The sequence below is a fragment of a genome, unplaced genomic scaffold, assembly GCF_019419815.1.
Source record: "Pyrus x bretschneideri cultivar Hongxiangsu unplaced genomic scaffold, Pyrus_bretschneideri_v1 Contig3, whole genome shotgun sequence".
NCBI lineage: Eukaryota > Viridiplantae > Streptophyta > Magnoliopsida > Rosales > Rosaceae > Pyrus > Pyrus x bretschneideri.
The window spans coordinates 11,216,910-11,232,599 of record NW_025999612.1 but is presented as its reverse complement, the minus strand read 5'-3'; the positions used below and the strand labels follow the sequence as shown (position 1 = coordinate 11,232,599).

General features: G+C 36.3%; 1 protein-coding gene and 1 pseudogene across 1 annotated transcript; one reads left to right on the top strand and one right to left on the bottom strand.

Annotated features, from left to right (window-relative positions):
- Positions 1-6,177: 6,177 nt before the first annotated feature.
- Positions 6,178-9,168, bottom strand: LOC103931396 (annotated as a pseudogene).
- A 1,323-nt stretch (positions 9,169-10,491) lies between these two features.
- Positions 10,492-12,180, top strand: LOC103931374 (uncharacterized protein At5g01610). Its single transcript, XM_009340852.3, has 3 exons — positions 10,492-10,712; positions 10,944-10,998; positions 11,685-12,180. Exons 1-3 carry the CDS (start codon positions 10,626-10,628, stop codon positions 12,062-12,064), a joined length of 522 nt encoding a protein of 173 aa, XP_009339127.2. The 5' UTR covers positions 10,492-10,625; the 3' UTR covers positions 12,065-12,180.
- Positions 12,181-15,690: the final 3,510 nt, after the last annotated feature.

The window sequence follows — 15,690 nt, the reverse complement described above, 5'->3', positions numbered from 1 at the left end:
GGTATTTCCCAACAACTTCTAGATCTAATATATGGGACCCTTGCTATGTGAGAAGGGTCACATGTGACATATGTTTGTTGGTCGTTTTTCCCGTGCAATCCAATTTTTGGGAAAAAAAAAAAAATTTCAAGACATTGATAAAGCTGGTCAATTAGGGCTGTTTTACTTTTGAAACAGTTGGCGTAAAGAATATATGCTTGTTTAATTTGCGTTTTGGGGAATAAACATCAAACCAAAAAGCCCTAATACCAGTGCTGTATTACACAAAACAAGTGAAAAATTCCCAGACAGACCAGACAGAAAAGTAATCAAGAAAATGACATAAAGTTAGGGTTCTTATAAACTGCTGTTGCAAATCTGTAAATCTTTAGGAACAAAATTGCCCCGTCAAAGGGCATTTTTTTTATTTGTTTTTCATTTTTCATGGGTTAATTAGTTTTAATTCAGGATTAGGAATCTATGGAAACAAGTCTCTGTGCTTGGGTGGTTTTCAAAGGCATGTGTGTGTCGGCCGGAGGTCGTGATCTTGGATTTGGCTTCCGGGGAAAGGGAACTATTCCATCTGATGTACTCGTGGGATGTGAATGAGGTTCAAAGTCAAAGTGGAATACTCATTTTTGTCAACTATATATTTATATATTTAGTATATATTACATTCTTTGTTTGGTGAGAGTGGTAGAATTTTAACATGATGTTTTTTGTTCAATAGTTTGCAAATTTTAACATGATGATGATAGAGGAAAGACAAATATGATTTAAATTGAGTGGTTTGAATTTTTGAGTTCGTCGGCTCTGGACATGGAGATCTGAAGAGGAACTCAATTCAAATATGACATTTTAGTATACTCAAGCTGTTTTTTAGTGATTGTTAACCTAATTTTTAATTAGTACTCCCTAATTTGGTCTCTTTTGTCCACTTTTTCTTTCTTCAGTTATTGAACGAAATAGGCTATTACTCATTGAGAAAACAAAATATGTGCAACTCAAAAAGAATTTTAATCATAATATTTATACAAACATAATATTATACAACAACATTTGAGAGGGGTATATGTTCCATTGACATATGCGCTGGCTCTGCCTTATGTACGCTAGATATATCCTAATTATAAATTTATAAACCAGAATCTATTGTGATCACTATTCGGGTTAGTTTGGTATTACTGTGCTTTTTAAAAAAACTGTTTCTGCTGTACTGTAAGATTAAATAACTGTAAAATAAATCAGTTAAGTGTTTGGTAAACCTTTTTTTTTTTTTTTTAAAGTGATTTAACAAAAAAATGCAGTATTTAAGTGTTTGGTAACTTTAAAAAAAAGCAGTATTTTAATCATCACATTTGATCGTGTGTAGAGGAGAGGGATAATCGTTGGTGCGGTGGTGGTCAGTGTCGAGCGGTAGTGGGAGGGACGACGGCGGTCCTAGGGATCTGATGTGAGTGGAGAACGAGGGAATAGGAAAGAGATCCTTCCAGTTGTTTGGGACAATGATTGTCATTTTGTAAAAATAACAAGGTGTTATTGGAATTTAGAAAGTTTCATTAACATTGCACTGTAGTTCCGCATGTTTTGAAAAAAAACCGTTTTTTCAAAGCTATGATTTGCTGCTTCAGGATTTTGGCTTTTTTTTTCACCCTCAATGATAGGGTGAAAAAAACCTGATTTTAGTGTGTTTATCAAACATTAAAAAGATCCTAACTTTTTTTCATACCTGTTTTTTTTATAATTTTAGCTATGCCAAACTGGTACTTCCCATCGCAGTAAAGAAACAAAGAACATGAAAAGTTCCTTTCAAATCATACAAATAAATAAGATAAGTAAAAGAAAGTGGCAAGCACAATACAGTCAAGCTCAAGCATATAATAAGTTAGATAACAACACTACCAGAAAATACTATTTACCATGATAAAATTTAGCCCGATGAACTATATTTTATCGGGTCAAGTGAGTTTGTCCAATGAAATTTTGCGTTTGTTGGGCAATGCTGATCAACATATATGTTTTTCCCAAAGGCTTTGCCCGACGAAATACAGTTCGTCGATCAAGATGTATTCGTCAGGTAAAGTCAATTGACGTTCCTTTACTTGACGACTTTTTTCGTTGGGCAAACTAGTTCGCCTAACGAATAAGTTTATTCCGAACGACGATTTTTGGGTTGACCTTTCCCGATAGATATTCATCACTTAAAATTTTAAGTGACGAAACCTCATTTGACCTGACAAATTTATTTCATCTGCCAAGGGATTTTTTTTTGTAGTGGTAGAGAAAATGAACACTCCCATCTGTTGCAAGCTCTTTTCTAATTTGCTTGCATAAACTGACAAGACTAAACTAAATAATTCAAGGGTGTGACATCAACACAATGAAAAAAAAATTGAAACACTTATCCTTTACTAGTGATGATGTAATCGAATTTGGACATATGGGTTCTTTAACTCTTATATTTATATGAATCATTGTGATGAGTTTAGAGATTTTAATCATATAAAATTTGGAGCTCCATTTACTTTTATGCTCTCAGCCAAATATTCTAAAAGACACTTATTTGGGTTTTGAATTTGGATGGCTATTGGCCATTTAATTATTCGCATGCAAAAATGGGGTTTTGGACTGAGGTCGAAAAATAAAATCCAAAGAAAGAAAAAAATTTTCGGTGTGCTCGAAATACAGGCACATACGTTATATGTCATTATACAAGTAGATGGACGCTTAAAAAAAAAAAATTATCTCCACTTGTATAATAACATATAGCATACCGTGTCATATTTCGGGCACATTAAAAATCTCTCTAACAAAGATCATAGCAATTAGATGCATAAAAAGGGAATTTATTTATACTTAAATAAAATCTCACACGCTTATAGGGAGTCAATGCACCCCCAACTTGCAGGTATTTGTTAGTTAATTATGGAAAATGAAATTACAAGGTAATTAACCGTGCAAGCTCAAGTCTTAACTACAGGCTTGCAACGAATTAAGTTCTTTGAAACTATTAATTAATTAGCGCTTATTGCAATTGATCAAGTTGGAAGAATGAACATAAAGACTATAATGGCTAGCAACTCACTCCTGGATTCAAATCGATTTCAAATTAAATATTGGACTAATTATCGAGTTCAAATCGATTTCAAATTAAATATTAGACTAAATATCGAGTTCAAATCTTCTGCGTTCAAAATTCTATGTGGCATTTCTGTGACCTATCTCATTCATTTAAATCTCACATATGTCATAGGGATGCTACAAAGAATTTTGAGTGCAAATGATTTTAGCTCCTAAATATCACCGTAGAAGTGATTGGGTAGAGATGGACCAATTAATTTTGACTTTTTGCCTATAAAGAGTAATACTAATACAAGGTAGATGCAAATGCATTGCTTTTTAACGCTCACACTTACTTAATCTTGCTCGTCATTTTTGTTTAATTTATTAAATTTAATAATTAGAAATAAAAGAATTGCGTAAGAAGTTCAAAAAAACGTGTAAAAATCACCTCAATTTCAAATATTCGACTTCAAAGCTATACTCAAAGACTTTTCTTTTTCCTTAGTCCTCACCACGATAGCAGGGTTACGGCTATTCCAGTCAAAGTACAACACAATTAGTATATTAATTATAAGATTATTAATGCTAATCTCTGGTCAAGCATGTGCAACAATTCCCACGTCACCCGTGTACAGAAACTTCAGACCCTTCTTCTGGTCTGAAAAATGCACTCCAAATCCTTCAAATTCAAACTTTATTTAAAGACCTGACGTCAATAGGAGTATGTGGGAAACATAAGCTCACAGGTTCCAACGGTGACTCCTATTCAGTGTTAAAAATATTCACGAATCGATATTTTCATCGAAAAATTAAGAATCGATAGGGATAAAGGGTGTGAAATGCGAACTTTACTCTATATCGGTAAGATATAGAAAAATCAATAAATATCAATGATATTTACTGATTCAATATAAAATTTACTGGAACCCATTATATATTTCGAAACTTTGAATTTTTTTTGAGAAAATTTTGTCTAATTTTTACTAAATCTAAACTTGATATACCCATCCATTGCAAATTTCTATGGAAGTCAACCGATATCGATATATTCATCGATATTTCTATAAATTTACATATCAATATTTTAAGCATTACTCCTATCAACTATGTGGTGCTAAGCTTACAGCTAGAAATCTAAAACCCGGCCACATCGGTTTTAAGTTTTGATAATTCGTATTCCTCACATAGAATCCGTTCCGGCTTAAATTTCTTTTTTGGGGTCGCCACTTAGTACTATGGTCTAGATTCTAGTGGTATTCCTCTTCACTTGTAAGTGAAAGGTTTTAGGTTCGATTCTCGTCAAAGGTGAATGATATACTATATATTATTCCCTATTCTTCGTATATTTTGGTGAGATTTTGATGTTTTGCTATAAAGTAATCAGATGGTGGAATTTTTGAGTGATTCCAATTGAAGCGGGTTCGTGAATCTGTCAAGAAGGTTGCGTCAAAATTTCATAATTTTATCCCAAAATATTTTATTGTGGCAAATTAATTTATGCCTAGCGCGTAGTGCTGGCAGATTGGGCTGCAGAGCTTATTTGTGATTTTGGGCTGGAAGATGATCGATTTTGGACTTGGGCTCTTCTTGGAACTTGAAGAGAAGGTCCTAATCTTTAATTTGAGTCGTTTTGGGCATGTTTTGGAGCCCTGAAGGCCCAGAAAGGTAGCTATCTCTTTGATGGGCAGATTTTCTAGTGAGAATAAAAATGTAATTCCTAGTTATCCTTTTATTATTTTATTTCTTAGTTTTTAGAAAACCTTTTCTAGGATGGTTTTAATTTGGAGTAGTATAATAAGGTTTTTTAGCCATTAGGGTTCTCTACGCAACATTGAGAGAGTTTAGCAAAGCTTTGGAGAATTTCATATTTTTTTTACTTACAAGGTGTTTTCAATCTTTTTCTAGTTAATGTTATTTTCTTTAATTTTTATTATGAGTATGCATAACTAATCCTTTTACTAGGGTTAGGCCATGAATCTTAGCATGAAAATGTGACTTTATTAATTTGCTTATGAAAGCATACATGCTTGCTTTGAATTATTAATCACCGTGATTAAAACTATCTATATATTTTAATGATTGATCACCATTAGAATATTTAGACAAGTAATTTGATGCAATTTCTGTTAGAACATCACCCTAAAATTGAAGAGAGCTTCTTGTGATTAGTAATTGAAATTTCACTTAAGATGAACATCACGCTCTTAAGGGTTGCATGGTTTTTCAAAGGGTTTTTACAAAACTTAATAAGTCTTGTATGTTTATATTTGATCTGAACATCACATATGGATTGCATGTTAAATATACGTTTTCGCTTGAACATCACGAGGAGAATATGCATTAGGAAAACCTAGCCTTCAAAGCATGTATGTGGAAATTCGTAAGTAATTGGTAGAATTGAATAGGGTTGTAACGGTGACGGCTAAACCCTATATTTTCTCTAAATTGTTTAATTTAATAAACGCTTTTCTTCTTTGCTGCTATTATTTACAAACTTCCAAATTTCTTTTATTGTTAATTTAATCTTTTCAAATTCATAAATCTCAAATAATAATTAAGAGTTGATTTAAGTGAGAGGTTTTATGTTCGATTCTCGTCAAAGGTGAACTTGAACCACATTATTGCTAACCCATTGTGAGGCTTAGCCTACCCCCTTCCCTTTACTATAGATAATATCGTTTGTTAAAATAAAATAAAAAATAAAAAATCCCTTATGGGGTCGAAATATCCTGTGCTAGGGTTGCTCAATGCGACACATTGTGCAGTATGTTACAAACTTTTTCGGCAACTACTTTGGATTCAAGAACATGAACCTCTAGTCGGACTTAGAAAATGGCGAGTTCAAGTAAAAAGTAAGATTTAGATGGTAATCATGTTCTTCAATGATTTTATACAAATTTGAACAGCAATGCAACAATTCCAACCGACATGCTTCGAAAACATTTACTCAAATTTCACTCTTTTAAGGCTTTTATGCAGATTTATGAACAGAAATCTCCCTTTGAAACATATCATTCAATATGTTTGAATGAAATTTGTAACACAGGAAATGATATCATATAAATAAGGAAGATGAACAAGACGAACGCGTGCAATGGAACGCATAAGGAATACATTTGCAAATAAAAAAACACATTAGATAACAAGAACTGGTATTAATAACTGAATATATTAATTCAACAAGCAGTATGTCTTACTCACATGAACAATTAATAACTGGCCTCAACGTAACAAAGATCGCAACTAGAATTTCATTTTAAGTACCTCACGCAATTGCAGACGTTTTTTTGTGTGTTTCTTCTGATGCGTGAGGCATAAATTCTTCTCCAGATTCATGTGCAGGAGGCTTAAATTCACCTGGAGATTCGTACTCGGGAGGGCTAAATTGTTTGGGAAGAGATACCTCCCTAAGTGCGGCAAGAGCAGCTTTTCTCTTTTGCTTCACCTCCCGCCAAATCCTTATCTGGTCCTCTAGTCTTTCTTTCGCTCTCTCAGCGAGATCAGCCCTAGTAGTAGCCTGCTCAGCCCGGTTCCTGAATTGCGCAACCTTTTCCATTGCAGCTTCCAACTCCTTCTTCAAACTTTCGGACTTATCTTCCGCGGCGCTGAAGCTGAACTGACGACTAAGGCCTTCCTCCAATGACAAAGGAATTTGATCAGCCTGCTCAGCCTTCTTAACCAAGGATTCGTACTCCTTCAACGAAATTGTTACTTGGTAATAGTTCTCATCCTTTTGCTCTTCAGCTTCTTCCTTCAGTTCACCAATTTCGGAAACCTCAACAAAATCAACAAGGGGAGATTGTTTGTCCGTTTCTGCATCTGCGCTATCTGCTCCTTGCTTTAACATTCTGTTTTCGTTCTTGGCAGTTTCAGCTTCTATTGCTAGTTGCTGAATCGCGAGGTACAACCCCGATTTCACATTTTCGGTTCTTGCTTCAGCTGCCTCTGCTGCTGCAATTTTTGACCTCCCTCTATGAAGCTCAGATTCCAGCATTGCTATCTCAACCTGCGCATTGTTTTCCCTTTCTGCCATCTCACCAAGCTCTATTATAGCTTTCTGTAAATCCTCAGTAAGAACTTCAACGTCGCGCTTCAGGCTGTTGGCCACTTGACTTGCATCAATAAGCTCCAATTTTAATTGATTCAGTTCCATTTCTAGTGCCCTGATGAAACCTCCCTGATCCGAGATCTTTCTTTCCTTCTCTTCTAACTCCTTTTCTAGCTGCTTCAAGTCATTCATGGCATCAGAAGACGCCATCTCAGAGAAACTAAGGTTTTCATTCGCCTGTTTAATCTCCAACTGAAGCATCTCAATGAACGAAGACTTGGCTTGGAGCTGATTCTCCAACTCCTCCATCTTCGCCATTTGTTTGTTTGAATCTTCAAGCTGCTCCTGTACTAGAAGAGCAGCCTGTATAGCTACCTCAATCTCAGCATCTTTCGCAGATAAGATCGCTAACTTCTCTTTCTCTCCTTCACTAGCAGCAACCCTTGACATAACCATGGCTTCACTTAACTCCGAGACATGTTTAAGAAGCTCTTCTGCCCTCTCTTTTTCCATCACGAAAGCTGTTTCCATCAGCTCCGCTTGCGTTAGAGCTTTTAGCTCTGAATCTCTAGCGTCCGCGAGTTTTGTTTCCATGCTAAGCAGCTCTGCTTGTGTAGCCTTCAACTCACCAAAAACGTGCATGAGCTGCTCTCTCACCTTCAGAGTTTCTGTCAGCTGATCTGCCATCTCCTTTACCTTGAATTCGAGTTGGTATATCTGCGCCCGAGCCTCTTTACATTCCTCAACGTACTTATCTCTTTCGGACTCGATGTTTTCAAGGAGGGCGGAGAGTTCATCTGCAGTGTACTGGTGGTGTTGCAGCTTGAGAAGGGCTTGCATGTAGGCAGCATCTTTTGCTTCCAGCTGCACCTTGTAATTGGCCAAATCCTTCAACACACCTTCAAGCTCCCTCTTTTTCTCACTATCCTTCTGAAAAAAAAATTTGTGGCAATCAACAAACTTAAGAACAATATTTGCATGCCAAAACAGCCTATCAAGAGAATGGTTACATACAAACTACCAGATTATGTATTTAGTTAATTAGTTTTGGTAAGCATCTTCAAATATACCTTTCCATAAGCACTATACGAAATCAAATTTGGTGAAGAAAGTTGAGGTTTCATTTCTGCAAAGTTTCTTAACTTTGCGATATGGGAGAATTGTTCACATCCTTCACATCTCCTTTCACGCGTGGCAAAAGTTCAAGCCTAATAAGAACAATTGAACTGGGTTGACATAGAGCACAACTCCTTAAAAACAATGGTAGTAGTAGGAGTAGCTCAACTCCTTATGAACTTGCAAGTCTTTTAACTTTTCGATGTGAATTAGTTTTTCACATCCTCACATTTGGAACCCTAGAAATGCTAGAAATTACCTTATAATGATCGTGCATCACTTGTTTTTTTTTTTAATTCGAATAATATTCTAATGTAATCTAAATTACGGTTTACGATGAATGAGATTTGAACTTGGATGCAAAAGTATGAGCAGACGGTGCTAGCCAATTTTACTATGCCATCATACATCACATCTTTAAATACACAGTATAATTGCATGGAAAAAAAAATGAAAATATGAGTTACACTTGAAAACCATATGCACATATCACAACTCAAACTTAAAGGAAGGATCTTCCAACAGAACTGAGCGGTTAGGCTGTTCATGTGTACACATACAAAGTTAGATCACTTACATCTGTGCCAGAAACCCGCTTTTTCAGGTGATCAGTCTTCTCTTCAAACAAGGACAAAGCAGCCCGGACTGATTCAATTGGTTTGGTATCAATCTCTCCCATATTTCCCAGTCAGTTAAATCATTTATGGGCGAAATTGTATTGATGAAATAATGATACCTGACAGGGAAATTGAGTGAGTGAAAGTGGAGAAAGAAGTGTACAGGAAACTTGATGTGAATTCTGGGAATTATTGATAGAATGAAACACTGTTTTATTTGCTTTGGAGGATGCTACAAATTAAGGAGAAGGTCCTTCCAGTGTAAGTTCCGCCGGTGCTTTGGATTGATCACCAAAAATGGCAGAATACAAAAACCTCTTTGGTTCAAAAGATTAGGAGCAACAAATGTAGTTGGACTATGTTTGTTATAGTTGGACTATGCGATATATAGATAGATTACAAAAATATGCCTGCGCACTTGTGTGCTAAATCCAATTTGTTGTTGGTAATAATGGTATATACTATATACCATAAATTTTCCAGCATATGACTCCCAAATTCTGTATCCACGTCTGTAGTTCGACGTGGGCAAGTCTATGCTCTAAACTCTTCTAAAATATATATATCGTTATCGTCATTTATGTGAATCGAACTTAAAATCTCCTTTAATGAGAGACTATTTAGTAAATGTATGGAAAACTGTACACACAAACATCTTCATATCTATACTATTACAAAGCTATTTAGTAAATATACATGACTAAAATAAAATCTTTCGTATATGCATAAGCGCGTGTAAAAAGGGCTATCTTAAAGAGCCGACTTGTACTTTGTCACTTGGAATGGGGAATACCAACTGTGATGGATGACCTGTAATTGTCTCATGGCACTGCTTCAAAATATATATAGGTCATGTGCCCCAACACTGATTGAACTATTATTGAATCTATGAATGGAGAAAATGGTGATGTTTCGTCCTTGTCTTCCTTAACGTACAAAATAATTAACAATTATGATTCGCTTGATTGAATTAGAAGCATATAGTTAATGGGATTGTTAAGAAAAAACGAATTAAGGTCATCCCCATATAGATTAACTTAGAGTTTTGGTTGTTTTGAGCTACATAGGCTTGGATATGGTTTATGGGGTGCATTTTGGCTCACTACTCTTAAATGGTGGTAATGCTCACCACCTTACTTATTACCATTGGATGAGTTTTTTTGGAAAAATCCGTTGGATGAGTTTAAATTTTGAGATTTGTGTCCATTCACTACACATATCTTGAAATGTAAACTCATACAACGTTGATAAATAAGGTGGTGACTCAAGCCGCCACACACCAATCTTTTCTTTTAAAGGTTTTCAAATTTGGATATATTGAGAATTTTTTTCTTTCATGAATTATTGGATCATTTTAATTAACTATTTTTGCAGTACTTGTTTGATACTGAGGTGCTTTTATAAAAAGTGGGTATCAAAAAAAGCTAAGCTCAAAAAGGTGTTTGATAAACACTTAAAACAGCTATTTTTACAGTTTTTGGTGGAAAAAAAAGCTGAAAACGTGAAGCAGCAAAAATGTGCTTATTCTCACAACACAACAAAAGTAATTTTTTTTTCAAATCACAACAATACCAAACCAGCGCAGCCTAATGTGAGTTTGGCAGATTGGCAGTTGCCAATGATACTTCATATGCTGATGTCTCATCATCTCTCATCTCTTAATTCTATTTTTCTCCAACAAGCACACATATTGAGAGAGAGAGAGAGAGAGAGAGAGAGAGAGAGAGAGAGAGAGGTTGAGGCATTGTTCTTCTTCTTCTTCTTTCTTCTTGCAATCTGGTGTTTTAGAGAAGAGTTGGAAAATGGAGAAAACTCTGACAAGAGTTGGGAGATTTTGGGTTTCCAAGAAAGCTAAGGAAGAGATCTCCAACATCACTCAAGATCTCTCTGTATGTAATTCTACCACCCTAACTTCCACACATACACTCTCACCCTCTGTTGCATGCATTGTTCTTGATCTTGATTATATTGTTTTCTTTTGTTGGAATTAATCTTGGATTAATGCTGCTTAATTGAGATCTTTTTGTTATGTCTAAGATTAATTGTCTTTATATTTGCTTTTACTAAATCTTTCCCAATTCCTAATGCTTTTTTTTTCTTCTTTTAATTGAAAATTTCAGTCATTATCAAACACTGTTGAGGAGAAAGCAAAACGGATATTCAACAAGCTCAAAGGTACTTATGGAGCCTTTTATTTTAACCTCATTCCTTGTGATTTTACTCTATAAGAATACATTGAATGTCATATAAAAATTTGACAAAATTAAATATGACTTATTTGGAGTGGCTCCACTTTTGCTTAGACTACCGCTTTTTGTAATAAAACTCCTACATCTGTTATATTGTGCTAATGGTAAGATGCATGCAAGCTGATGGACGATATATGCTTGATGTAATCAAATAGGGTAGTGTTATCCGCACTCCTATTTTTACTTCTCACACACCTCTCTTAATTTTTTGCGATCTAATGAATTGAAAATGATCAATGGCAAAAAAAAAAAAAAAAGGATGTGTGGGAGGTAAAAATAGGTGCGTGAATTGTATTATCCATCAAATAGTTAGGCATCATACAGAAAAACTAAAATGGTGAATCAACAACTAGTCAATATGGTAATGCATGTATCCTTAACTAGTTATGGAGTATGAGTTGGTTTGAATGAGAACGAATTGGATTTTTCAAAACATGTTCTTGGCCTAATACAGCCTTAATTTTGTGTGCTATGTATGAATGGTTTTGGTACCTAGCTGGACTGACCCAATTTATTCTTTAATCACATGGCTATTCACTTGATTAATCAGAAGTACGACTTTATAGTTCTTTAAGTTCATACTTAAACCCTTCTGTCTATCTTCTTGTACAGGTAAGCAACAAAAACCGTTGCCTGATCTTCTCCGAGAGTACTACCTTCCACCCGGCCTGTTTCCCCGGAACATAACATGTTACGAATTTGACGAATCAAAGGGCAAGCTCATTGTTTACTTGCCTTCTCCCTGTGAAGTGAGCTTCAAGGACTCATCTGTTGTACGATACAGCATTCGCATCAAAGGAACATTGTCGAGGGGAAAGCTTAGTGGAATCGAAGGAATGAAGACAAAGATTCTGGTGTGGGTGAAAGTCACTAGCGTTTCTGTCGAGGGCTATAAGTCTGACAAAGTATGGTTCACCGCTGGTATGAAGAAATCACGACCCAAAGATGCTTATGAAATGCCTCGCGATGCTATTATAGTCGAAGAATTCTAAGGATGTGTGAGGTTTTTCGTTTTTACACGTTATATTTTCGGAATATGAAAATCTTAAGCAAATACTTGTGCACGCAATTGTTTTCTTTTATTCAATATGCAGAAATTGTCATGCGACTTGATCATTTTCCCAATATAATAGATTTCTGAAAGATGTAAAGAAAAAAAAATGACCATTCACAACAAACAACTATGATAAAAAATAAACTGATAAAACCTCCACAACTCCGTCAGTTGAGTTGGGTTGGAATGAGTTAGGGCGACTCCTCTCGGAAAGAGCGAGTTCAAGGGCGGGCGCCGGGCAGGTTCACTTCGCGCTGATGCCTTTGAGAAATGCTGTCTGAATGTCAAAGAAGTGAACTGTACATATTGGTGGATGTTGCAATTGAGCTTGTTCCCACGGCCAAAATGATCGCCAAAACTGCAACTATCTTGTCCCTTCTTCTTGTTATACGATTTCCATCCTTGTCAAGAATGTGAAACTATAAACTGCCTTATAGAAAGCGGAAATTCCATGCATCCTTTTTCTCCTTTTGCACATTCCGGTTTATTTCTATTCCTTGATTTTTTTTATTTTATTTAATTCAATCTAAGGCGCAAAATAAACAAGGATGTTCATAGAGAGAAAACGAGTATGTGAAAATCAATTCTCCATATAAAACATGCTTGCAATGCAATCTAGAGAAGTAAATAAGGTCAAAATTATTTATTTTTCTTACTTAAGATTAGAGTGGCTGAGAATATAAACGAGAGACAAACTATTAACCACTGAATGTATAATGCCCTAAATGTATTGAACAGAGATATGTAAACAGAAATGAAGAAAGGGAAGAAGTCGAGAGGTTTGTATTTCACAGAGTAGAGAAAGTAGAGTTTTTCTGAATACCAAACATCCCTACTATATCAGCTATTTATACTAGCTAATATCACATTACACAATGACTCTATTACCCTTTTCTAACAACTCCATTCTAACTAACTCAAACTAAGTAACTAACCAATGACACACTGCCATATGTCAACATGACTATGGTTATTACAAACCATAGTAGTTGATCGCATGAACTGAAAGAAACACCATATGTTTGGGATAACAATGCCACTGTGTAAGTAAAGAAGAGCAAGGCGCAAGTGAGGGATACAAATCTTGAGGTGTCCCGGGACAAACTAGGCTTCTTTACGAAAAGCAAGTCGTCTATGCTCCCCGTCAAGGAGAAGTTAATAACACAGAACACGAGCAGGAGACGAGGTGGTTACCTTAATCGAACAATGTCGTTGAGATCTGAGGTCCAAAGCGGAAATCAGGGTTTTGATCAAAGTTTTGTCGAGTCACCAAACTACGTCGCCAAAGAAACTAATCAAAAAAGTAAATGTCAACACATATCAAGAGAGAAATCCGAGCAGCTGAGCTCATATCAGAAGGCTTGCCAAGCTCTGGTCTAATCGGGTGAACTGCAATATTCATTCACACATTCATTCACCCGTTTTTCATATATCAGAAAATTACTTGTACAAAAGAAGATCGCACGGTGTTTTTGTAGCAAGAGGCTCACCAATCACCATTGACATGAAACCATAAGAAAAAGCCCTTGGAAATTTCCACTTAATTAAAGACAGCAAAAACAAATGAGGTTTAGAGGAGCTTTGGCAACAAAAAATCATCACTGAATTCAATTTCGATCGAATGCAGATTGGAACGAAATCATTTGACATAATGAAGGTAATAGAACGAAATTTTGGATGAGATGAAAGGGAAATGAATCATGTGCATTTCCTTCCGTTGCATTGAATAGATATAAAAGAAGAATTAAGGGCCAAAATTAAAAGAAAATGCGTAGATAGTGGGAAAATGTGTGCAGAAATCACTATCAAAAGAAATTGCAAACCAATAAAGAAGTGAATAAGCAAAAAGCAGGTGTAACAACCCATCCCATAATTTACGGAACGGAAGGGTTTCTCGTAATTTCACTTGGTTCGGACCAGATATTTTGTGAAATGACTACTTTTTGGGTCTTATTATGTGTGCCCAAGGGGGCCCACTACTTTTGGGTTTGTCCCCCGACCCCAATCTCTCTTCATCTCTCTTTCTCTCTCTCTCTCTCTTTCCTGTGGACTCTCACTCAAAACCTTCTCCCAACTATCTCTCTTCTTCTCTTCGAACAAAGATAGTGGCACCACCCTCGGCAAGCACCACCACCCACCACCATCACTCTTCCCTCTCTGTGTGAAACCTGGAGTAAATGCACTCAAACCTCTCCGTGCCTCGTGGTACCTTGGCACTTGTCACATCCTTGGCTCGACTCCGCCGTAGCACGATATTGTCCATTTTGGGCCCCGACCACGCCCTCATGGTTTTGTTTCTGGGAACTCACACGAGAACTTCCCAATGGGTCACCTATCCTAGGAATGCTCTCGCCCAAACTTGCTTAACTTAGGAGTTCCAATGGAACTTGAAACCAGTGAGTTCCCAAAATGCCTCGTGCTATATGGAGGTGAGCATGTACATATAAGGCACATCCCCCCCTCTCCGTTGGTCAATGTGGGACGTTACAGCACTGCCACTATGCACCTCCCCCTCCGACTAACCCTCGACGTATGTAAGGCCTAGAATCACTTAGATGGTGTTTATATGTGAATTTGGGACAATTTTGAGTTGTTTTTATGGATTGTGGACATAGAACTCTCATGGGAAAAACCTTTCCCAATTTGCCGGTAAGGAACCTTGTCTTTGTAGACGTTTTCCAGCCAGCCGCCACATGTCATGAATTTGGTATAGATCTCTTCCTTGTTCCTTAGGCTTCATTTTAGTATTTTGTTTGACATGTTTTGGTCACGTTTTAGGGTTGGACGGAGCTTGGAAAGCTCCGGCTTTCCTCTTCCTCAAAACCGGCCAACCCGATCCAAACCCCCAAACCCATCTCAGTTGTTTAGCCCAAAGCCTTAGGCCGGGCTACCTAGGCCCAAACCTAATTACCTAGCTCAACCCAAATTCCCTCAGCCCAACCCAGTTTAGACCCCAGCTGAACCTGGGCCCAAACCTGTTACCTAATCCATCCTTGAACCCTTAGGCCTGTTACCCTTGTGTTGACTTTTTGTTGATTTTTTCGAAATTTACCCACGACCCTTCTTAGGGTAATTCGACATCCTGAATCCATTTTTTATGTCCATTTTCCCAAATTCAATTAGAGTTTTATTAATTGAACCCTTTATGTGCTTAGGGGCAATTGTTTGTGGCGTTTCAGTCTTTGCTATTTTGCGTGGCTCTTCAACGGCGAAGTATCTGTGAGTGGACCCCTTCTAAAATACATGTTTTAATAGTATAAATGCACACATGAAAAAGCATGTTTTTATGGTTACGTTGATAAGCATGATTTATGGTTACGTTTTATGAGTAAATTAGATTTACACCATATGATTATCATGCTTTACTAAGAATATTTTGGAATACCGTACTTTATCGAATTTATATTCTTTGTAGTATGTATGATGGATGACTATATACTATTTACGAACATGTTTTTACACTCTTTGTAGTATATATGATGGATGACTATATACTATGAAGATGTTTTAAGATAAATGTACTTATGTTGGAAAGATTATATTCAATGTTTTGTGCTTATCTAG

What these genes read in the sequence shown, in the direction of transcription:
- LOC103931374 (XM_009340852.3), top strand. Translation starts at nt 10,626, where the DNA reads ATGGAGAAAACTCTGACAAGAGTTGGGAGATTTTGGGTTTCCAAGAAA. An exon ending in ACATCACTCAAGATCTCTCT is followed by an intron (nt 10,713 to 10,943) that starts GTATGTAATTCT and finishes TGAAAATTTCAG; the next exon opens with TCATTATCAAACACTGTTGA. An exon ending in GATATTCAACAAGCTCAAAG is followed by an intron (nt 10,999 to 11,684) that starts GTACTTATGGAG and finishes CTTCTTGTACAG; the next exon opens with GTAAGCAACAAAAACCGTTG.